A 25,554-nucleotide genomic window follows, 5' to 3' on the forward strand; every position below is an offset into this window, starting at 1 on the left:
TCCATCGGGGGGCTTTTCTCTGCTGGTTATAAAAGCAAGAACAGCACATGTATTGCTAAGTAAGTATGCACTCCCTGTACCGCTTGCATCCCGTGTTCCAACTGTACCTTGTACGTATTGGCTGTTTGTGTTAAATGCTGCGCGCTCCGCCGTTTGACATTGCCTCTGCGCATGCCATTACCTTAAAAAAAGGGTGTGAGACTCAACACCCTTTTTTAGGGTGTTGAGCATCCTCAACACCCTTTTTTAAAGGTGTTGAGCTCAACACCCTTTTTTCATCCATACACCTTTTTTGCCAAAACACCTTTTAAGGGTGTTAGCCATGGGACAAGATTTTTACACCCTTTTCGGCCCAAAAGGGTGTAAAAAAGTTTAGTGTATACGTGCTACAGAATAGCGCTTTTGGTTTATGGGGCTTGCATCCTACAGATGCGAGCCCCGTAAGCCGAACCGTACGTCCTGTTCTCCATGTAGAACAGGACGTACGGTGCGTTGTATATGAGTCGGAATGTTATAATTACCCATCTCCACATATGATCATCATACTGAATGCGGTATACCTACTCTCTTCAGAAGCAAATAACTACCTTCACGCCCATACAGGGGTGAAGATAGATCTCGCGCACCAGCAGCGTCATTATTCAAAACCGAACGATAGAAGCACACATGTGTCTACGAGATGGCTTCGGAGGACTCCTGCGAAGGAATTGCACACGGCATTGACGCAGGTACACCCACCAACGAGCTGATGGCCAGTTTTTGGCCCGAGGAGCAATATCATCAGATCTGGGAGGAGTACTCAATAGCGTTCAATTGTGTATGCGTAATTCTTTCGCATTCATAGCTCTTTTTTTTTATGTGTTCTCGAACTATGTTTACTTGTGGCTCAGTGAAGAGCAACGCTTTTCGTAGTTCCGGTGGTGGGAAATTCCCCAGGTGCCACAACCACGTCGCCGATATGGTTGTGGGCGCAGGCTGCGTATGCTGGATGCACTGCCATCGCCCTCCAAAAAAGCTGTTTCCGTATTCATTTGAAAACCGCGAAGAGGCCAAGTGCTGCCTTTGAGCTCGAACCTGTCTCTTGCAGTGCGGCGCTGACCTTCCGTGGTCTAATTTAATCCGCAGAACGAAACCTACGGGGGAGAAAGGAGCCTTTTTTGGAACGATAGTGGCGCATGCCTCAGGCTTTTACACTGTGGAAAGAGCGGCACTCGACCTTCACAAGGTTTTGTATGACCCCAAGAAAGTGTGCACTAGGTTGGTGGCACACCGGTCTTGTTTGCGCCTAACGAACGCAATCGGCTTTGTTGTCGCATGCCAAGCTGTTGGAACGGTGTGCAAATCGGGAAATGTGCGACCTCCCGTATACGCTGCGGCACTGAGTCTCACGGAGGACAAACTGGAAGCTTTATTAGTGATTGTAAAAAATTCCAAGTCCTACGATACGGCACGTTTCACTCGTCCGTCATAAGTCATGAAACCTGCACACGCAAACGAAGCTCCAGTGATGCAACAATTTCGGGTCGCAGCAGAAACCAGAGGGCACGCGAACTCGCTGAAGCTAACCTACTCAACAACAGTCAACGCCTGTGACGTGACTGTCAGTTTGTACACTGCCGAATTAAAAACGCGCATGTTTACTTGTCATCATGACCTCTATTACCAAGCATTGTGATGCGCGCGAAGGAGCAATGGAACTTCGCTTAGAATGCTGCTCAGGGTAGCACTTGTCTTATTCCTCGAGGCCTCTACTTTGCGCTTGCTCACATGGTCGTAAAAAGTAACGAGGTCAGTCAGCCAGTGGGCTTGGCGCTTGCGTACATTTGCGCCTGCCTGAATACATTTATATTTCCCCGTTCTTGCTACCTCTGAACCTTCGGTGCACATTTTTTTTTTACTTTTACGTCGCTTATCCGACTCCAGTTACCTGTCAGGCACCCTCTCACGTAATGAGGATCAAGCTGCTCTGTGTTGCTTTTTTTTCACATCTAAGAGCATTTTTTCATTGAACGTTAAAAATACCCCCAAAAATTAGCAGTGGCTTAGCTCGGCTATGCCAGGATATACGTAGCGTGAGCTAAGGTTCAGCTGGTTATTCTTAAGTTTCCTGGTTGTCTAGGGTTAGCTGATTATCATGCTTACTGCTGCTAAAATGATTTCCAATCCAATCCAATCCATCCCAGTCCAGTCAAGTCCCTGCTCCTCGCGCATGAGCAGCACGGCTCTCCAGGAGCCACGCGAAACGGCTATCAAGCGGCTCCGGCGCAGTTACAGACTTGGCTACTGCGCTACGGAGCCGACAGCTGGGCACGTGGCGGCACCAGTGTGTCTGCCGCGGCTATGACGTCACTCATCTGGAATGCGCAGACTGGCGAATGTGGAGACACAATTCTCTACACACCCGTACTACAATTGGATTGGATTTCAATAAAATCCAATTTAATCCAATCCAAATCCAATTTAATCCAATCCAATCCAAATCCAATCTGGGCCAATCCAATTCAAATCCAATCCAATCTCATGCTATGGTCGCTACAATAAAGAAAAGGAAAATTCAACATGGCATTGGCAACAAGCATTCACGAAGCAATCAAGCTCTCGGCACTCCGGCACGCAAATTGAGCCGCTCCCAAGCAGGCGGGGTAGACAGGTGTCAATGATCAAGAGCGGAGATATGCGTTTCAATGACCGTCCGAATTGTTTGCTGAAGCAACAAATAGGCAGACGTCAAAACAAGCTGCCCACACGGACAGAACGTAATATTTCACCAGGTCCCCAGAAAATGCTTTCTTTTTCCAACTACCGTCAGCTGCGCCTATACCCGCAGCGGTGGCTCAGTGGCTAAGGCGTGCTGCTGATCACGAGGTCGTGGGTTCGATTTCCGGCCGCGGCGGCCGCTTTTCTGAAGGAGGCGAAGAGGAAGAACGCCAGTGTGTTCGAGATTTCGGCGCACGTTAAAGATCCCCAGGTGGTAAAATTAATCCGGAGCCCTCCACTACGGCGCGCCTCATCGCCCGCGTTGCGTCGGCGCGTTAAACCCTTCAATCAATCAATCAATCAATCAATCAATCAATCAATCAATCAATCAATCAATCAATCAATCAATCAATCAATCAATCAATCAATCAATCAATCAATCAATCAATCAATCACCTGTGCCAGAGTCCTTTTAAAGGACTCTGGCTGTGCCTATATCCCAGAACGCGTGACAGTTGAGCTCGTATAACCCGGTAATCTTTTCTACGGGGCTACGGGCCTCATGAAGAATATGCCCCTCTTACGCGTACCTTTTGTAAAATAAGGTGAAAATGTGAAAACGTGAAGACCGCGGTGTCGCCGCCACTGACTGACCATACCGCGAAACTTACACCAAAAGTCTCAAAAATTGCCTGAAAAATATTTTAGCAATACGCCCTTACAAGCTTATAAAAAATAACTGGAAGCTTCTGTAGTTTTATGTTTGAACGTCGAAAAACAAAAAGACAGCTAGAAATAATATCATTGGAGCCCAGCCGATACACCACGCAGCGACCCCAAACGCCAACAAGTTCGTTTCGGTTTCGTTGCAATGCTTTGTGCAATAATCGGCCAGGTGATTGTGGGACCCTTGCTTAGTACTATGTGTGTTGTCACTTTTATCATGACCCTTTGCGCGCTTTTGCGGCGTTTAAGGAAACACGGAACGCTTACTTTGGCTAAGTCAGTATTTTCACGTGTGCACAAAGTGCGCGACGTCTGGTGTACGCAACGTCTTTCCTGGCCGCCGCCGGATGGCGCTACTCATCCACGCTTTCACTATTTGACCAGGAGCACTCACAGTGCCTCACAAAAGGCATGACCGATAACTCATCATCATCGTCACCGCCATGTGGAGATGCAGCACTAACAAAAAGGGCATGGCCGGTAAACCATCATCATCATCATATGGCGATAGTATCACTATGCGAAAAGGCATGCGGCGCACGAAGGGTTCGTTCGACACCAGTATTCACTCGATCTAAGCGCCGGTACTAATCCCGGGTCCCACGCAGCAACATTTTTTTAGAGGTCCGGTGCAGCAAAGGATGCGGGAGTTGGGGAAAGCACGACTGATTTGACTGAAACTGACGAACCTGCTTGGTACGCGGTAGCACTGTATCACTGCTGCCTCACTTGCTTCTGGTTTATCGCGACGCAAACAGCGGCTGCTGCAGCCGCTGTTTTATTAGCGATTTTTCAGCAATTAAGACATCGTTAGGAACCGAACCAACGCTGAAATGGTTATGGGAAGGCTATAAACTTTCGCTTGAAACCAACTTACTGGTTGTCTTCGGTGTCCCTTCACGTTTACGCAAGGATATAGGGGGCAAAGCTTATCCGGTCGTTGCAGCCTTAAAATGACCAAGAAGACTATAACAACCATGTCAATTTTAAAGCATACATTACAGGTAGTGGGGACTCAAAAGACACTTTCGCGGGCTGCCCTTTTGATTTCTCGTGTTATTTGCGGATAACCTACCGCTAAAGGGACTAGCTACCACCAGTCAACATGACAGTATAATTGGATCGGTGACCATCCGTGGTTTCGTCTGACTGCACCGATTAACTGCTAGCACGGTGTGCTGATCCGTTACTCAATTTTTGATCACTAGAGACCGGAACTTTAGGCGCGAGAAATCCAGGTTTTAGGCGCCCATAATATGCACTAAAAATAGCCATTCAGGCATATATAGGCACTAAATACTCTCGTTTAGGCGTATGTGGCTCAGTTCGCATTTACTTCAGAAGCATATTTAAGCACATATTTTGTTTACTTGCAGTGATACCGCGGAAAAATCGTGTGCTGGGGAAAAGCAATTTTATTTCATTCGGAAAAATAGGTGCCACAAGAGTTGCCATTTTAAAATTGACGTGAAATTCAGTGGGACTCACCACCGAAAAAAAAAAAAAAAGACTGAAGACCATGAAAAAGACACCAATGTCAATGATTTGCGGCTTGAAGTTGTACCCCCTTTCGGTCGATAATTGTGTGCGAAAAAACATCGCTCAACGTCCACGAAAATTGGGGGAGCGCTCTTGTACTTTTGGACGCTCCATTACCTCATTCAATCTGGAATATGACAACGTTTGCGCTGATGAGAACATTCGGCAGATATTTTACCGCACGGATTCCAGAAACTTTATGCCAGACAGATTTAATGAAACGGTCCTTCAGAGATGGTGGCGGATCTGTCCAGGACCTCCCAAATGAGCTCAGCAGACAGAGTGGCGCCAAAGCTCTCAGCTGCTGATATGCATTCTGCTAAGAACGCGAAATAAGCGCACGAATGTGCCCTGTCACGTTGAAGTGTAGCGTGGTGCAAATACTTTGGGCGGCGACGCTTTTGGCGATTGCAAAGCTGTTGATAGAACCGGAGTGTTTCGTGTTACTTTTGAACACTCAGCCGAGTTCCTGAAAGTGGAACAACGGACGGTGGTAGAAGAGCCAAAATCGGAAACTGTCGCTTGAAGACGTAGCTGCGCTTCGAAGAAAGATCTTGACTGCAACTGGTTATCCTTTGACCTAGCAGAACGACCTTCCCAGCTCTTCACAACACCGATGAGTCCCATGGATAGTACAGTGAAGGGCAATAATTATGTAAAAATTATTGAGCCATTCTGTCCTTCAGATGCAGATCATTAGGGAAGCTGCGGGACTATCACGCAAGATTCTTTGGAACTAATTCCTTTAACGCTAGGTATCCAAATGCACTTAAGGACTACCCGGCACGGGAGATGACGGGTGTCACTATACTAGATTACTTGTAAAGTGCTGAGATCCCCATTCCTAAGCTCCGTTTCTCGTTCATTCTTCGTGCTACACGCACTGCATCTTGCCAGACGGTGGTGTACCTGTTGTCGGCGCCTGACAGTGCACGTGTTCGTAGCGTCACCTTAAAACTTTGGTGTCTGATATTTGCACCTGGATTCCCCCAGGAGGCGTCTTTCACCTTGACCGGTGTGTACGCGGCTGTGGCACGTTCGTTTTTTTTTTTTTTTTTTTTTTTGCTGCTGTTTTTTTTCTTATTGCGTTAGCAATAGATAGGGCAACCGGCGGAAGCTTTTGCTGTTGGTCGGCGGGCACAGTGCGTCAGAAGCACATAGAACAAAAGATTTCGTGCGGAAAAGGGTGACGTCGGTGAGCTTCGCTGCGGGGTAGCTGCGCACGGGTTTTCCTAGCGGCTCGGCCGAGGTGGCAAGTTCGAGGTAGTTGCGGTTTGGGCACGGTGTGCGCTTCTCGGCGTGTTTGACACGACGCACGAAATTATCGTGCAAACGGCGTCAAACAAACACCCCGTTGCGGACTTCTGAAGTGGGAACAGTCCCCGCAGGACACCGACTCAAACTACCAAAAAAAGGCATGTATAACACAAAAAAGGCATTTATAGGCGCCAAAAAGTCCATATAGTAAAAATATGCCCTAGAAAGGCCGATATAGTCATAATAGGCCCTATAGGCACAATAAACTATTGTTTAAAATGCTCCGCTTCCCTTAGTTCGTGCTTATATGTTAAATAGGCTTGCTACGGACTGAAGGAAAAAATGGGCATTTTTCCTAAAGTTCTGGTCTCTATTGATCACTAACCAATGACGTCAGTGCCGTCGTCCTTCAGCGAGAAACTTGTGCGTTAGCCGGTATTAGTGATCCTTTTGTGCGTGCAAACAACGTCCTTCGGGGCTCCTTTAAATATTACCTACAAGTCTTCATGGACCATTTAGAAACTGGACATTAGGGGTAGTGACGGCCAATCGCATCCCGCGGGATGCGATTGGCCGTCAGAAAGGGACAGCGATCAGAGAGGGACGCGTCCTTGCCTACGATGTAGAAGCCCACGAGGAGCACGGGAAAGCGGTCGACCACGTCTCGCTCCCGGCCCACCTGGTCCGAGACGACCCGCGACACGGCACCCATGGCCACCAGCGAGAAGATGCACACGTAGGACGAGAGCAGCAGCAGGCGACGACGCGTCACCCGGTCCATCAGGGCCACAGCCGCCAGTGTCGCGAACACCTGCGATTCGGGCTGTTGCAACCGGGAAGGCCAACTGCTGCCGCGAAGAGGTCCAGAGCTGACAGGCCAACGTAAACTGTTTACTTCATAGCGAGAGGTGAGCTGAATCCAAAGAACAATGCCCCGACGGGCGAGGTTACAATACAGGACTCGAGCAGAGCGACAGCATCGATTCGCTGCTCTAACAGGAATGGTTTACAACGCTTGCGGGGGTCTATTTATACCCAAAAGCGGTAACGGTCAAAACGCAACAAGCTGGAACACGCCACGAACGTCACAGACACACACAACGCTCTTTCCAGAGTTCGTAAGCCGTTCATAGCCTCGGCGCACGTCGAGTCCGGGAGAGGGGAGAGAGGAGGACTCCGTTGCTATCGACGGGGCCTCTGTGTCCTTGAAGAGCGTGGAGATGAGCCTCGCCGCCAACCGCCGAAGTTTTGAAATGCGCCGAGAGCGAAGCGTCTGACGCGGCTTGTCGCAACTTGTCACCGACATGGTTGCGCCTGTTTTCGAAGGCGCACGCAGGGGCTTCGCCGCACAGCCGATGAGTGATGCGGGACAGTACGGCGGCGCTGGCCGATTCGTAACAGGGCCAAGACGGGGAACGTACGAAGCTGCACAAAGTATGTGTGCGTGTAACGAAGGGGAACCAGAACTTATTCCTCTAATCGTGTAAGACGAGTCCATAGGTGATTGCGTACGCGTTTTCGCAAGGTTGACGCCCGGTGAATAGGCTGACGTAGTTGACGTGCATTGTGCGGAGTAATTAAACGCAAGTGGATGAATCAGGTGACACTCGCTTCTGGGAAACGGCCCTGAGTGAAGACAGCCGACGGCATTTGTTGCCCAGGAACGCCACTGCGAATGAAGGAGATGTTCCTCTCGCGGCCTAGAGCTACGGGTACATTTTTTGACATTGTCAACAGTGTCACTTCACTCTCGATGAGCAGTCGACAGCGTAGTGAGCGCCTAGTGGTACGATTACCCTTGGAAAACAGATGGGTCTAAGTTCTGGTCCTGCAGAGGCCGATTACTTCAGCGGAGCTAAGGATCGAAACAACACGAAACCATTGGTACCCTTCCATTAGCAGCTCTCGCTGAACTAAAACTTGAGTACGTTTGTAGGACTGATGAAAACGTGGGCCGCAAACGGAAAACTATCACAGATAGGACGCAACCACACCTGATAATGCTTTCGCACCTCCCGTAACTACTAGGTACTTTTCTCCCATTGTCGTCGAAGGCGTTTTGAGCCCACTAAATCAACAAGCGCAGTCGCTAGGCTCGGTGCTCAACGTTATCTGTGCCAAATATAACTTTTTTATGTCAAGCGGAAAGCTCACACTTTCCCTGCAAAGTTTGTCGCCTATTTCGTACCCTTTCCTGCGTGTTTTTAGACACCGCCGTTTAAACACACGTACGTCATAGATTCTCTCATGTGCGTCACGGAGCAGACATCTCGCTATTTGACGGCCTTTTCTCACCCTTCTGGGGAAGAGAAGCGTCGAATTGCTTAGCGTCGGCAGCTTGCGGCGGCACCTTCAGTGAGTTGTGTTTCCTGCAGCACGCTTACACGATATCTAGTTCGGCTATATTTACATTTTTTACTCTATAGCATGCTTCTGGTTAAGGCGCGCTCACACTAGGCCGACACGACGGCGACACCGGCTGCCGAGTTCGAAGACCGCGTTGCCACACGGCGCCGACGGCGATACAACCACGCCGCCCGATTGAAAGTCCGCTTAGTGTGACTGGCTCGCCGACCGAAGACGCTGACAAAAACCGGTCGGCCGACGGAATCGATCGGGAAAGCAAAAACTGCGCCCCAACAACAGTCGTGCCGGAATGAATACCGCTCTGTTTATTAGTCTCTATAGTAGGGGACAACTTTCTGTGGCAATGCATGATGATGATGATGATGATTGTTATTGGTTTCCCTTTTGTAGCGAGGTGATGACATGTCATCTTACCAAAAAGGACTAATATACCTATGTTTTATACTCTTGGTTTAATACTAGCGCTGCTTAGGGCAGGCACAAAAAGCTTATTAGCCCAAAATACTTTTTTTTTTCGTTACAGGTGGTAACTGTCCTAGGCAATATTCCCCTGTCTGCTTTTCGTCCACCAGCATTCTAATCTTCTTTTCGTCCTCTCGACAGCCTTGAAGTTAACTTCCTCTGTGCTATCCTTAAATCCTAGGGCTTCTGGAAGACGAATATTTCCCTCATGTAGATTTGGAAGGATACCCTCGCATTCTAACACTATGTGCCGCATAGTTTCTGTTTCTTTTCCGCAGACCACGCATACCCCATTATGCTTTGAATACTTCCCCAGAAAGCTCTTAGTTCGCAAGCAACCTGCTCTAGCCCCAAAAAGCAAAGCACTGGCCTGGAAATTATCGCAGAAATTTTCCTTTCTGATGTCCAAATTTTCAGCCCTGTACATCTCTAACGACGTTTTAGCTTCCATTTTTTCCTATCCATTTATTTGTTTCTATCTGGCTTGCTTCATTTTTGGTTACCTTGGCTGTTTTGGATTCTTCACTGTTCTTTCCATATTTCATCCTTAGCCTTCTAGTCTTCCTTAACCACTGCGTGTCCACACTTTTCAAGTATAGGTACCTAAAAACCTTAGCTGCCCACCTTCGTTGATCCATTGCTCTCAACCTCATCTCAAAACATATTTTACTCTGTGCTTCTCTAACTTCAAACGACGCCCAGCTCATATCTCCCTGTACTGCTTCGCTAGTTGTTTTTCCATGTGCGCCTAAGGCCAAATGTCCTACCATTCTCTGGTTCACTTCAAGGCCTGATAGAACGTCTGATTGTAAGCAGAGTACACGCTACAGTCAAGGCTACAGAACCGAACCACGCTGTTTCGCTGCGCACCTGGAAGTAGTTCAACAAAAGCATTGATTGATTGTAGGTTTTAACGCGCCGACGCAACGCAGGCGATGAGGCGCGCCGTAGTGGAGGGCTCCGGATTAATTTTGACCACCTGGGGATCTTTAACGTGCGCCGTAGTTCAACAACAACAAAAAAAAAAAACAATTGCCTGGCTGTAACATAAGCTATTCAAAAATATATAGTTCTTATGTTTTAGCTTTGGATTGATAGTCCCACTAAATTGCTAGCCAGAATATATGAAACAGAGAGCATTCTTTTTAGAATTTCAGATTTTTTGGTTGCGACTGTCGCCACTGGCTTCGCAGTGGTTCTCTTCCGAAAAAGCATGGTATCCTCGCTACTTCATTCTCCGCAGACAATTTTGAGCAAGCTTGAGAAGCGAAAGCTTCAAAACAAACGAAGCAAGGGGTTTGCAGAGCGTACGCCCAAGAGAGGCTGACGCAACCGGGACTCTCCGTCGTTTCCTCAATCCGTTTGGTTAGCCGGTTTGCCGGCATAAGGGAGCCGGCGCGTAAACGTGTGTGTGTGTGCTGCTCCGCGCTGCGTAAGTACTCTGTACATGTCGGTGGTGCTGCCCAGATTTGAGCTCCAGAAGAGTTTGCAAATCAGTGCATGCCATCAAAACTGCACCGCTGACAACATTCACTTCACTTCCTAGCGATACAGGGCGGTATAGTCCCACGGTCGGTCCGGGTTCTCCAGTAAAAGAGTTGGCTTGTGTTCACAAACAAACGTAGCTTGGGGATGGAGAAGCCAATATGCCTGCATGCTCGGTGATCGTGCTTCAGCGCACTCAACCACGGAGCTCAAGAGCTCTCGGACATTCAGTGGGATGTTATATGGATCAGCGAAATCAGAAGGACAGGAAAAGGATTTATGGAGTTCACACGAGGGTGTATTCTATAATACAGTGGACCCCATGAGAAGAAAGAACCCGGGGAGGGATTTTTAATCCGGAGAGAAATAGCAGGAAACACGGAGGAGTTTTTCAGCATTAGAGAGCGAGTCGCGGCTGTTATGGTCAAGCTAAACAAACGATACAGGTTAAAGATAGTACAGGCCTAGGCGCCAACAGCCAGCTATGGTGACGAAGCCGTAGATTGCTTATACGAGGAGGTACAATTAGGAATAACGTAGGCAACAACGCAGTTCACTGTTCTGATGGGAGAGTTTAACGCAAAGGTCGGTAAGAAGCAAACGGGAGAAAGGTCAGCGGGAAACTCCGGAATAGACAATCGCAATAGTCGAGGAGATACACTGGTGGGATTGGCAGAGAGAAATAACTCGAGGTTGATGAACACATTCTTCTACGAACGAAAGAACTGGAAATAGACATGGAAGAGTCCCGATGGTACAACAAAAAACGAAATTGACTTCGTTTAAAGTGAGGACCCGGGCATCGTGTGAGACGTATACCCAGGTGCTAAGATTCGCAGTAGCGATCATAGGATGTTTAGATGCAAGCTAAGCCTGAATCTCAGAAGAGAAAGAAGGAAACTCATCAAAACTAAGAAACCCGGCATGGAGCCCGGCGAAGACAGATCGCGGGAGTTTAGAATAACTCTTCAAAACAAATTCTTGCTTCTGAACGAGCAGAACGAGGTCAGTGTAGACAGGCTGAATGACAACCTAACGTTGGCACTCAGTGAATCAGCCGCAGCTATGGGAGAGGCAATATGTAGGGAACAAACTGAAAAATTAACTAAGGAAACGAAGGAACTAATCGCCAAACGTAAGTACATGAAAGTGTGATGTACGGTGGATCGGATTGAATTAGCCGAGCTGTCGAAACTGATTAACAGAAGTAAGAAAAAAACTACATTCGTGCATATAAGGCATTGATCGAGGAAACGTTGCAAATAAAGGGAAGCTTGAAAACAACTACGAGAAATCTAGCCATCGGTAAAGACAGGATGTACGCACTCAGAGGTGAGCAGAGTAACATTACGTACAACTTGGAAAAAATAATAAAGGTAGTAGAACGATTCTACACCAGGCTGTATGCCAGCGACGTTAGGCCAGAGGAAACTACTGAAAGCTCAACTTGCGATGTCTTACTAGTAACTAAAGAGGAAGTTGGAAAGGCTCTCAAAGGCATGGAAATAGGAAAAGCTGCCGGTGACGACGGTATAACCGTAGATCTTTTGAAGGAGGGATGAAATATTGTACTGGAAAAGCTTTCTGTGGTATTTTAGGAATGCTTGAAGACTCAAACAGTGCCTACAGCCTGTACAAACGTCAACATTATTATGATTCCTAAGAAGGGAGACGCCCAGGGCCTCAATAGTTACAGACCCATCAGCCTGCTTCCGGTTGTGTACCAGCTCTTTACCAAAGTTATAGTTAGCCACATTGGTGGCAGCTTGGATTTCCAACAACCCAGAGAGCAGGCTGGGTTTAGCAAAGGGAACTCAACCATGGACCACAACCATGGACCACATCCATGTCGTCAATCAAGTGATAGAAAAATAAGCAGAGTACACTAAATGTCTTTACATGACATTTATAGATTACGAGAAAGCGTTTGATTCCGTACTCACCGCAGACGTCCTAGAAGCACTAAGACCAGGGAATAGAGGAAACCTACGTAACACTTCTAGAGGACATATAAGAGGAATGCATAGGCAGAATAACCCACCACAAGCAAAGCGATAAAGTTCCCATCCGAAAGTGAGTAAGACAGGGAGATACCACCTGTTCAAAACTATTCCCAGCATGTCTGAAGGGGGTATTTAGAAATCTCGACCGGGGAGCATAGGATTAAGGATAAACGGGGAACACGTGAACCATTTGAAGTTTGCGGACGACATAGTCTTGCTGAGTGAGGCTGCAGAACATATGCAAACAATGCTTAAGGAACTGCAATCAGAAAGCACGGCCGTGGGCCTAAAATAGATATGAATAAATCTAAAGTAATGTGGAATAAGCATGCCAAAAACGTCCCCTTTAGGTTCGGAAGCGAAACAGTAGTAGAAGTAAAAGAATATAACTACTTCGGGAAGATGTTTCGTGCTGACCCCAATTACGAGAGAGAAATCTGGCACAGAATATGCATGGGTTGGGAGCATTCGGCAAGCACCGCCGAAAAATGAAAAGCAAGCTACCTTTATCACTCGAAAAAAAATCTACAACCAGTGGATACTACTGAGGATGACTTACGGAGCTGAAACTTGGTGCCTTACTAAACAACTAGAAAGCGAACTTAAGTCGACTCAACGGGCCATGGAATGAATAATGTTAGGAGTAACACTCAGGGCCAGGAAACGAGCCACCTGGATCACAAAACAAACTAGAGTAGCGGATGTCATATTTCAAATAAAGAAAAATCGCCCCCATCTCCCCGCGAGGGAACCCTGGTGTGATGCGGTGCATCTGGGGGTTCAATTGGCGTTTCCATTGGGTTGATTCTCTACATCGCGTGAAACGTATTGCGAACGCATAGGATGCCTTCCATCACATACGGATGTTCTCATACGCGGACGATGGGGGCAATTTTACATTTTCATGCACATGCATACGCGAAATGAGAGAGTACACGTGTTTTAGCGACCACAAAGTGACGCGAAGTCGAACGAGAGCGAGCGCTGACTGAACCTCCGCGGAGCGATACCCGCTTTATATTCACAGCGCTTGAAGGAGAGGAGACCGCGGGAGAGAGTCGCGCATGCGCGCACATGCGCACCGGAGCAGCTGTTAACGCAGCGAAGCGCGCGCCAACCAAGCGCGCCAGCTGTCGTTATGCTAATGCGCCGGAGTGAGAGTGTTGCGCACAGCTGTGGGAGAGAAGAACGGAGGAGAGTCGCGCATGCGCAGATGGCGTGCGGACGGACGCCGACGACGCAGGAGGGACATGCCTCAGAGCAAGAGATGTGCCGCATCTAAAAATAAGTGGACTCGGGCTGGCTATGTATTGAGGCGAACCGACAGCCGGTGGACAATTAGGGTAACAGAGTGGATACCAAGAGACGGGTGTAGAAGAAGGGAAATGCCCTTGACACGATGGAGGGATGAAATACGGAACTTCGGCGGTAAACTGTGAACTCGAGCAGCGCAGGACGGGGGCGGTTGGAGGTCAAGGGGAGAGGCCTTCGTCCTGCAGTGGACCTGAGTAGGCTGCAGCTGCTGCTGCTGGTGGTAATGATGACGTCATTCCGAAGCGCCCCTAGCCGCTCTTAAGCCCCGCGAGTGTTTATACACACTGGTAAACATGGTTCGAGTTCATCTAGTCCCTAGCGTAGGGCGTAGTCTTTGTGCAGCAAGTAGCCCTACGCCCGCGCACCGCGACGTAACGTTTTTCCCAGCGCCCTTCTATGCTGAACTTACACAACCAGGGCAATCGAAGTTTTACCGGTAATCAAACCTTTTGTTCAATTACCAAAACTAAGTCACTCCAATTTGATCTTGAACATAAGCCATAACGAAACAAACATGCGTGTGAAGAAAGGGCGGAACGCAGCACCTACCTGCAACAGGGAGATGATGAAGGACACAGTGCCCTCGGAGACCTGCATGCCGGCATTGGAGAATATCCCGAACGAGTAGAAGATGACCATGTTGATGCCGGAGAACTGCTGCAGGAAGTTGACGCAGAGGGCGAGCAGCACGTGCGCGGTCGGCATCGGGGCCGTCAAGTACACCGTCTCGATGGCCACCGCCTCCTCGTCAGCGCGCGCTCCCCGCAGCGCCGTAAGGCACTCCTGCGCCTCCAACTGCAACGACGCAGTGGGGATGGGGCTTTCGTGAGTGCAACTGGACGACCGGCCGACCTAGCAGGGGCCGCACCAGAAATTAGATAATCGTTTACTGCGCAGAAGCCATACAGTAATCGAGCGAAAAGGAATCAAATAAACATTAGGATAACTCGATTGCAGTGGTTTTTTTAATTGTCACTTCCAACATGTTATACAATAACTTTTGTGTGCGTCTGCGCTATTTTCGGGCCATGTGCACAGAAGCACTGCGAAAGGCACGCAGCCGTTACGGCCTTTGTGTATAAAAGCCCACCCTCTCGGTGGACAGTTCGCATTCGTTTCGCAACGGCGCATCCATGCTGTCGCCCTGTCCAGTCCTGCTGTAATATCGCCCGTAAGGGTACTGTTCCTGTATTGCTTCGGCTCATCTCTCGCCATGCAGTAAACCAGTTAAGTTTGACTTCGGCTTCTTGTCATCACCAAGGCAGCAAACTTCGCTGCCGCTCACCTCAGCGCTACCACACGCATGACGGAGGCGACGGAGCCCGGTTCGGGACGCGTTCCCGTTAGTAACAGTATCGACGAGGTGTCTGTATTGTCGCTGTTCATGCATGACGCCAGCTGCGTTATCTCTATCTTACCTGCTACTTTGAGGTGTTCATTGGAGCTTTTTGTCACCACCAACTTCACGCACCATGAGCTACTAACCCACCGAAATAAGCCACTCACGAAAAAAAGAAAAAAAGAAGAAAAAAAAGCGTGTAGGGACTTATGGCGGAAGCCCCTTCTTCATTAGCAGTGGCAGGCCGGCGGAGAGCGCACTCCGCGCGGCGCCCCTCGAAATACTCTGCACTGTAACTGCCGCCGCCACCGACTCCTCGGGTCTTTGTACGAAGCTTACGCAGTGACTTCGTTGTGACGCGCGGCCTACCATCGTGCTCTCATCGGCTGCGGACGCACGACGGTCGTATGGTCGTATGAGTGGAGAGAACATGCATATGGACCCAATTAAGACCCCGGCCTATGACTGCACTCTTAACAAAAAATCTCGTAACAGGGTAGTAACGGCTGTATTTACTAATTCCTTACGAACTTTACTACCCCCCAGAACGGTACGTAGATCCCGCCACTAAGTATGGAACCGTTACTAGTCTAGACCGTGCACTTAGTAACTGCTGCTTGTCTGATACTAACATTCACTGATAGTATAGTAACAAAATTTTCTGAATTATTGAACATTATAACTGAAGCACTCTTCTCACTCCAAATCACGATTAAAAAGTTTTTGCAAATCGACATGCTGCATTGTATCGCTCACATTAAAATGCGTAAAATTATCGCTAAAATATATTATTTTTGCGACAAGCCCACCCACTCTATCAGATGACTTTCCAGTGCTGGCAAAAGCAAGAAGAGCAGATGTAGAGATGGGCAAAACGGTTCCCTTCAGTTAGCGGCTCAGAGCGGCTCAGTTCACTGAAGTGAACCGGTTCATTTAGTTCGGTAACCTGTCATAAGCATAATTTAAACTGTAGCCCTTAATTTATGTGAAAGCATCCGGTTTATTTGCAGAGAAAAGAATTGGCTTCATCGTCATTGTAAACGTTTTTATGTGTCTTTGTGGTATTTCAAGATCACGCTCGGTCGAAATATAAGCAAGAAATGTAAATTTTCTGTCAACTTCAGCTCAAACACGCTTTCTACTAGTGAGCTGTGACACGAGAAAAAGGTATTCTAGAAAACACGATTCAAGAATTTTAATTTTACTACATGAAATGCACATTGGGGTTTATGAACAACACTTTGCTCAGTTTATCCAAAGTGAGATGGTTCCGCTTTTTCGCACCAGTATTAGATGACGTGGAACTTGCCCTCAAGACCCGGTTGAGTCGGCCGATACGCCTCTACTGGCTCTACCGAAACGTGCCGACACAATTCGCCCAGAACCACCTGGAGCGGCTTTCCCAAAGAGCGGCTCAGAAGATCCGGCTCCGCGAAGAGCGGCCCTCCGAAAGGTCCGAAAGAACCGCTGCTCCCAAAGAGCGGCTCAAAAGGTCCGGCTCACTCCTGATTCGGACTGTACGCTCACGTGACACGAGCGAGGGAAGGCGCTGGAGGCAGCGCATCGGCGCGCCGCCGGCAGCCGATCGCGGAGGCCATGAGGCAGTGCAGTCGCTTTCTGGCACCGATAATAGATGACGCGAAACTCGTTCGGAAGATCTGGCTCATTCAGTGAACCGGCACTTCGGCTCAGTTGGCTCAGCGGCTCATTAGGCTCAATAGCTCTGCTGTGGCCGAGAGCCGAGAGCCGAGGACTGCTGCTCCCAAAGAGCGGCTCGAAAGATCCGGCTCGCTCCTGACTAGGACTGTATGCTCACGTGACAGGAGCGCGGGAAGGCGCTGGAGGCAGGGTAGTTGCTTTTTCGTATCGATAAGAGATGGCGCGAAACTCGCACCAAAGACTCGGCTCATTCGGTGATCCGGCTCTTTGACTCACTTGGCTCAGTGGCTCTGCTGTGGCTCACTCGGTTCGACCTGGTTCGACACGGATCACTGAGCGAGCGAGAAGCGTCTCCCTCTTTCCGAAAGAACCGCCGCTCACTTTTTACTGAGCCACGGCTCACTCGCTCTTTAAAAAGAGCTGAAAAGATCCGGCTCGATCCTGAGCGACGCATCTCTAAGCAGATGTATTTTTAAGGTAACTAATTTATACTCGCTCTCGTCGTGCATCCCATTGGTTTTCTTGCTTTATTTGTTGGTAGTCTAAGTGTGATATGTGCGTGTTGAATGTGTCGATGTCGTGCTGTGCGCTCAGCCGATCCACCTTGTTCCGCGTAGCTTTTTACTTGGTTATGCATGCCAAGTTAGTAAAAGCACTAAGTAATTAGTCTATACTGTGACAAGTAACTGGTTAATGTTCTGCTTGTAAGTGCCACGACCTTTTTTAAGAGTATGCCTCTACTATAATGAACATCATCGAGACATTAATGAGAACAAGTGCTGCAGTGGCAGGCTTTCATATCCCTCCTTTCTTCCCGTAACCCCCCTCGGACATCTCGTTTTCCTGCCTTAATAAAACTTTTTTCAGTCAATGGCTCGCCAGTCGGTACGCCGTAAGGCTCGTACGACTAGCTTACGACACTAAAATCGGTTCTGTGCACAGTCGTTACGACCAGTCGCACGCCAATCGCGTGATGTTTACGCTCGTGAGTCTCATGCTCAGAGATTCCGAATACCCGAAGAGGTGGAAGGGGAGAGAAGCATAGCAAGTAGCTGGACAGACCTTGTACCGTGCTCTCCCTCAATTCCCCAAAAGGCTGCGTTGTGGAGGAGTCCACTACCACTGCAGGCGAGTTTTTGTGCAGACTGTTTCGGTCGTCCACAGGAGACAAAAAAAAAAAAAAGGAAACACAACCCACTACGGGACACCCGAAAAGGGCAAGTACCAAACGGTGCGTTTACATGGGAATTATCTTTCAGTTGAAAAGAACGGCGTTCAGAGACGGGTTCCACTATAAAACTTTGTTATCGGGTAGTCAGCTGTGTATTATGCTTCCCGCGCCCAGCATTTCCTTTTGTAGATACACTTTTATAACGCATACAATAGGCTAAAGTTTTTGACCAGCCGTAGACTGTTGTTAAAGAAACAAAAGGCTCCTGCTCCTAGTCAGTTGCTCTCGAGTGAAATCGGCAGACATTTGACATCAGTCGGGCCGTGAAGGGTGGACACTTTTAGGCGAGTATACAGGCGAGCGGTCACCCTGCGGCCGAAGAGCAGGTGCCAGCGTGGAGACTCCGTGGCGACCAGGGAGGCGATCAGGAGCAGAGCCGCGGGTACCACGCAGGCCAGGGCCAGGTTGTCCCAATGAATGAACTTTCCCAGCATGAACGAGTACATGATGCCTATCGTGATGGCCATCTGGACTCCGCCGCCCTGCACGTCGCGGAAAGAGGGCGCAGTCAAGAAGTCAGTTGCTGAAGGCCCTCGTATTGCCGCCCTTCGTCGCTGTGCGAAATGGCACTTCTTTTCCGCGAGCATGCGTGGATACAAGAATTTTGGGCAAGGCGTCATTTAGATATCCCTTGCCCCACCCGTTCTCTGTACCCTGGGTATTGTTCTATCCTACTTGTGAGCGGGTGAGAATCTGGTGCAGGGGAGAAAAACGTAGTTGCTAGCAGCGTTAGAGATAAGAAAAAATAGCAGTGGCTTAGCTCGGCTATGCCAGGATACACGTAGCGCGAGATAAGGTTCAGCTGGTTATTCTTAGGTTTCCTGGTTGTCTAGGATTAGCTGATTATCACGCTTACTGCTGCCAAAACGATTTAAAATCCAATCCAATCCAATCCAGTCCAGTCCAGTCATTGCTGCTCGCGCATGCGCAGCACGGTTCTCCAGGAGAGGGAGAGAGAGATAAACTTTATTTTGAAACCTGTGTCCAAAGGACTGCTCGGCTTCTTGGTTGGGTTATAGGGACTATAATCCAGGCTATAGTTCTGGCGTGTTTTTAATGTGGTTCACAAGTGTGGTCCAATAGAGCTATTCAAGCTCCTTAGGGGGTGTGACCCATGCCTCCCAGCAAGTAGGGCGCTTTGTGGCAGGAATCGGTTGCAGGGAAGATCTCAGGGTGCTTTGTATGTAAGGGCATATGTCCAGAGGGTGTGTTCATTGTTGGGGTATTGGTCGCAGTGGGAGCATATTGGTGTGCCTGCAAGCCCGTCTATGTAGTGTTGTATGTGTTGTGTTGGAAGCGTGCCGGTTTGTGCTCGTCGAATGAGGACGGAGCCACGCGAAACGGCTGTCAAGCGGCTCCGGCGCAGGGCCAGGCTTGGCTACTGCACAAAGGAGGCGCACAGCTGGGCACGCGCCGGCGCCAGTGCGTCTGCCGCGGCTATGACGTCACTCTTCTGGAATGCGCAGACCGGCTAATGTGCAGACCCAATTCTCTACACACCCGTACTCCAATTGGATTGCATCCAATCCTATACAATCCAATGTAATCCAATCCAAATTCAATCCAATGCTCGTCGCGCTTGCGAAGCACGGCCCTTCAAGGTCCACGCGAAACTGCTCACCCTCGGCCAGTGTAGCTTACGCTACAAAAAAAAAAAAAAAAAAAGGCTCCGGTTTAACATTTGTGAGCCAGGTTATCAAAAGCGAAAGCTTCGTGAAAGCTTGCCTCTGGTAGAAATTTCACAGCCCACTGTCTAGCTCTATGTACTGCACGATCGAATTCACCGTTTCGCTTGCGCTGAAGGGCACGCACGGACAGCCGAGCCGGCGCCCCATGGATTGCGGGACTGAGCAAACCAGCGCCGGCAAAGCAACCGTTAAGCCTTCGCTGGTCCACGTAGACCGCCCAGCCTGCGCTGAGCGATCAAGCGCACGGGACGCTGCCGTCTCACCCTCGCCCAGTCACGTGGTATCGCAGCGGCGAGCCTCCGAACGAAGCGTCAAGAAAAGCGCAGCTTGCGCGACGGTGGCTGAAGGGGACTTTTGACGCAAACAATGAGCTTGACAGATGTAGCGTAGACAGTAAATGAAAACCAGCCGGATAGGAAGTTCCACTGGGCGTATGTTCCAGTAAATCCTCGAGCGGTACGACGTTTACTCCGTACTGCAGAGTGTATAAAGCAGTATACGCCTAAACAGTCCGTCAACCAAGTGACGGTGCAAAGGTGTAAATACGACGTAATACGACGTAATTGCTCCGAACAACGGTGGAGTTAATCTCATAACCTCTAAGAAAACTCCGGCTGAGGAGGCTCATGCCGGGAAAAGCTCCGTGTATTAGCGGAGTTGAAGAACGAGCCCCTCGCGAGATGTCGGCGCGAACGAGAGAACAGTAGTCAAGATTGCCGCTGCTCCCGGTGGACGTGCAGGTAGACAGCGAGCTCCGATATAGAAAACGTGGCCTGTCGCGTGCATCTCCCCCCCCCCCCCCCCACCACAAAAAAAAAAAAAAAGCATACAAGAAAGGAATCTATCAGCAAGATCAACCAATTGACTTCCCAAAGCATTGTGTGGAGCACGAGTTCGCTATTGGCGGTAAGCGCGAACACGGGCGGCGCTGCGAAGCGCGCCTCCGTGACGTCGGCTTAGGGATTCTCGCATTTGTCGTCTGCTTCACTCAGGCTCGCTCTCCTGCTGTTTCTTTGCGCTCGGTCAACGTCTGATGCTTTTCCGCACCAGAATTGGCGTGTGGGTAACTTTTCATCATAATAATAGGCTTAAAATCGCATACACTAGCTCATGGTGTCAGTTAAAGTATAGTTTAGGATACCGCTACGGAAGAAACATTGCCGGCGTCCCCCATTCCTCGCGAAGCCGGTCCTGTGCGGAGCGCGAAGAGTCGGAGCTAGGCGTCAGCTTCACAATTAAGCAAAAGTTTCGAACAAAGGGAACAGTCAGCTGCTAATAACCGACAACAGTGAAAAGGGAAGACCAAAACAAATTTCAGGGCTGTTGGCTTTGGCAGACGGCTTTACGATTCCCAGTAATCATATGTAAGGTAAAACAGTTTTTGAAACCTGGCTGAACGCTCGTACGTGTTGTGTCACATCACTTTACGTTGTCAAAGCATGAAAGTTTGCCGACATGCACTATGGGCTGCAAAAATTGTAGGTTGAGTTCCAAATAACCCACTTTGTATATAGGCGCGTGCTGATCTCATACCAGGCATCTAACCAGTATGGAGGTTTGTTGAGCTAAACGAGCCACGTCTACATTAAATATACAGTAACACTATATTTGTTCAGACCGTGAGGGATATTTCGGTACATTTTCCACAGCCATATTTTCCCGATATTCGGATATGCGTTGTAGGAAAGCTGCACTCAAGAGGAGGAGGAGTAGAAGGAGGAGGAGAAAATTTTATTTACAATTAAATCGAGCTGGTTAGTGGGCCAGGTCCTCAGTCCAAGACAAGAGAGCAAAAGTAATCTTCTTCAATTCATAGAACGCCATCCCGAGTAGAATAGGATTTGTTCTTTGCGCCTGGAAGGGTTGGAATGCAATAAAGAGCTACTCAGAATTATTCTTCGGTTTCGATTCTTGTAATATATGCAGGTATACTATTTATTGCGTTAGTTAGCGAGTATATCATGCCTTCAACACCGTAATCATGTCATCATTGTTCGGGTTGAGAGTCAGTTCGTTATGATAACGATATGATTACGATAGAAATTCGGAGCACAAAAGCCGCCTTCGACTACTGTGTACAACGTTATTTAGGGCGCGATCGCGGTGGCGTAGCACAAACCTTCTCATTCTATTTGCATGTGCATAAACAAACCACGCTGCGGATATGAACCTTCTTGCACGCAGCCGTAATGAAAGCCAATTTGTGAAGAAGCAATGTATGCCATACAACACGAAGGAAATATCCACACGATCTTTGTGAGCCTCCCAAACATCCCAAAACCCCCTAATAAGACGTTTGTGACGGCGCAGAAAAATTAATGCGTTGGGCAGAAAAAAAAGCAAGAAGCATTAATCTGATACAAGACATCAACGAAAGAAATAGAAGAAAGCCGCTTTATTTCCTGCTGTACGATGCGCGTGTAGGGGCCGCTGCTTGGTACGTAGTATTAGACTGTTGAGTCTTCATAAGAGCATCTAAAAAATACTGCAGGGAAGCCTACGCATTTTGAATACTTATCGAGAAGCTCTTATCGCTGATCCTCGCGAATAAGCTAGAAAGGACGAGTTACACACGATCTTGTGACTGATGCTCTGAAGAAAGTTGTTCTCTATCTCCTCGTGTGTTGCAAAATTGTGGGGGATACAGCTTCAAATTATTCAGATGCGTCAGAAGCTGGCAAAATAACTGAATCACTAGAAATACGCTTTTTAATGCACTACAGCAACAAAGCGGGCGATTTCTAGCACAGACACTGCTGCCCCTCACAAGCGGAGTGTAGCAGACGACAGCGGCGCGAGTCCCTAAGCTGACGTCAGAGCCAGGGGGCGCCACTCAAACATCTCACCGCCAATACGCCTCGGGCGCGGCCTGTAGGGGCGCCACTGAAATCCCCCTAGCGGCCCGTTTCGAAAGCAGGCGCGGGAGTCGGCGTCGGGCTCCCAAGGGCCACCGCTGCTTTTGCGGCACGTCCACGACTGAGATTTACCGTGTGCGGGTGTTTGAAATCCATGTTAATGTGAAGCAGTCACTCTGTTCGCACATGAGGCGTGTTTACGAGAGTGTAAATGTTTCTGACGCGACCTTAGTGTGGTATATTCGGTCTGTATAAGCGCCAGGTATGTGTCACAGGCCAGCGGCGCGGAACCGGCGTGTGATGGAGCCGATGTTAGTTACTCTGACCTGAATTTACTAGCAGTGTCTCCGTAACCACTGGTTCCTCAGCTGTTCATGCTACGGCTATACACAACGATTTAAATTGGTTTTGTGCGCTTACATAATCAGCGGGGCACTCATACCTGACAGCACGCCAGTTGCGTTTGCCAATATTATACCTCAGATATTGATCACCACCATTTACAAGGCTGTCTGTGTTAATTTCGGGAATATTCAACAAAAGTAAAATGGACAAAGCATAATTATACTCTGGGATCAGCACACGACAGAGTCGTCTTGTCGTGAGGTGAGCGCCCGCAAACATTAATCTGCTCCTCTGCGAGCAGCGCGGAGACGGGCTTAGAATATAATCCGCGTCCGCGACTAATGCTTCGTCGAAATATCGCCATATGGCACAGGGAGCCAGCAGAATAAAACGCAAACTGATATCAGGGGGCCTTATCACATACCACTCTTTTCCTACGACACCTTTCATCGCTTGTTGAACAGCCTACCCTGTATACTTCCAAAAATGCGGCCGCCGTATGATCAGCTGTTCGTTGAAGTAGAAAAACAAAAGGAAAGTGAACGCAAGATTTGTGTGTGTGATTACTAAAACGTGCATTGCTTGCTTCCGCTCCGCATCTGTACACAGCGTCCTCCTCCCCCCCCCCTCCAACCAATGTCTCGCGAAATAGCAGTGCATTTCGCGTATAGGTGGTCTAGTGAACCCTACCTGGCTTAAGTTTCGACGAACGTCTTTAGCATGTCAGAAGCTGCGCTGTTTTTTTTTATTTGCGTTAGAGAATTATGTTTCTTAATACCGCACTTGCACAGCATTTATTTTTCTGTGGTTTCATTAAATTGCCTTGGTGTGTGGGCACATAATTAACGACGCACAGCTAGGCTTAGAATATACTTGTATATACTTATATGTACACTAGGCTTGGAATATGCTTATAAAAGGCATAAGTTATTGTCCGGGATTGGGTAATCACATCCCCGAAACACATTTTTCTGCAACGTATATATTCGAAACGAAGCCGAATTCGTTGTCCACGCTGCAAAATGAAGCCAACCTCTCATTGTGCCAGTATCAGGTCTCAACGAGGCGACAGGAGAATTCATTTGTGCCTGATGTTTTGGAGGTGACAGGGGTGATATGTTGCTACCGTCGCCGACGCCCGGAAGAGCGCCGACGAAGCGCGCAGCACCGCGTCCACCGCGTCTCCGGGTAGCTCTTGCAGGCGATCGCGTACTCTACGAAGACACAGCTGCTTTTTAAGTGACCTAAACGTACTCTTTGCCTATTGGCCGCGAGGCCCACCACTGGAGAGGCCGGCGCTGCGATCGTTTTGACGTCACTTGTAGGATCACCGTTCCTATCTTGCTGCGTAGTTGGCTTGCAGCGCGTGACGCTTCGCTTAGAAAGCGCGTTATAAAAGTATTTTCGTGTTAATTTCCTTCGTTTGAAGTTAATTCTCAGCGCGTCAAGCGCACTTCGACCTAATGGTGTCTGTATAACCGTATCAACTGTGGTAGATTATCCGCAAACACCATGAGCGTGGTGGTGTATTACGCATGCGACCGAAGCGTAAGCAGAGGCTTGTTACCCCGATCAAGAATGTGGAGTACGACGATCGCCGAGTGAAGTTTCTAGATTTCCCTTGTTTGCAAGAAATGTATAAAGCAGGAAATCATGAAGCGTTAACTGCTCGCAGGAGCACACGCACCCGCCCTGACTGCCCGCGCAGCCGACGGTGCGGCTCAAACCGACGCTGGTCGCTGCAGCAACAACTTGTCGCCGCTTTTTAAAATCACACAAGTCGTCGAAAAGAAGTTCCAGATTGCTGAAAGTGGATGTTAGTGTGATGAAAAATTCCGATATCGTAGTGTCATCAGCAGTGGTTTTCAAAGCGATGCTCAAATATCTGCCGCGATTTACGCCGACCGGCCGCGGAGGTCGGTCCCGGCAGCGCCGGCCCGTTCACGCACGGTGCGGCGAGCAGCCGAAGGATGGCCATGCTTGCGCGCAAGAATCGGCCGAGGCCGTGCTGGTATCTTGATCGTCGATCGCTTCAACGGAAATCACCGCGCTTACAGAGTTCCTAGCGCGGTGAAACGTTCTGTTAGGGATTGTCACTCGCAACTCTAACGGCGATGAAATATCTGCTGCGACGCCAAGCCTAAAGTTCCCAACATCCGATTACGTGCATCCGAAGCCGGCTGCGAGCTGTTGGCGAAGGCCCTCCCGTCGCGCACGCGCGTGTTGCGTTTGGGTTCCTCTAACTTCTTGGGGGGCCCCCAACGCTCGGTTCTCCTATTCTAAATATCCCCATTACCTGAAATCATTAACGACGTGCACAGTGTTTCGCCTCGTACGCAGCCTCGACTTCTGTGAGCAGTCGTGAGTTTTGAAATTGATGCTTGAGAAATGCCGGCTTACTGTAAACAAACAAAACACGCTGCAATTATAAATTACCACGCCGAGCACCTAATGAAAACTAAATATAGCCTTGTCCGAACCCGCTCGAAGGCGTTAAAAACTCGCGTTCATACCGTTCATGCATTGCGGACAAGTCGCGAAAAGTAAACATCAGCCGTGCAGAGTACAGGCTACGGCAGTGATCGTT

General features: G+C 48.9%; 1 protein-coding gene across 1 annotated transcript in view; it reads right to left on the bottom strand.

Annotated features, from left to right (window-relative positions):
• Positions 1-25,554, bottom strand: part of LOC144168348 (facilitated trehalose transporter Tret1-like) — a 63,383-nt gene that overhangs the window by 32,105 nt on the left and 5,724 nt on the right. The window contains exons 2-4 of the mRNA XM_077697353.1: positions 18,331-18,633; positions 14,400-14,645; positions 6,835-7,030 (exon numbers count right to left, since the gene is read on the bottom strand). Coding sequence (XP_077553479.1) covers positions 6,835-7,030; positions 14,400-14,645; positions 18,331-18,633 — 745 coding nt within the window. The remainder of the gene's footprint in view (positions 1-6,834; positions 7,031-14,399; positions 14,646-18,330; positions 18,634-25,554) is intronic.

The sequence above is a fragment of the Haemaphysalis longicornis genome, unplaced genomic scaffold (assembly GCF_048455015.1).
Source record: "Haemaphysalis longicornis isolate Haplotype H1 unplaced genomic scaffold, Haemaphysalis longicornis Haplotype H1 scaffold_2, whole genome shotgun sequence".
In the NCBI taxonomy this organism is placed as follows: Eukaryota; Metazoa; Arthropoda; class Arachnida; order Ixodida; family Ixodidae; genus Haemaphysalis; species Haemaphysalis longicornis.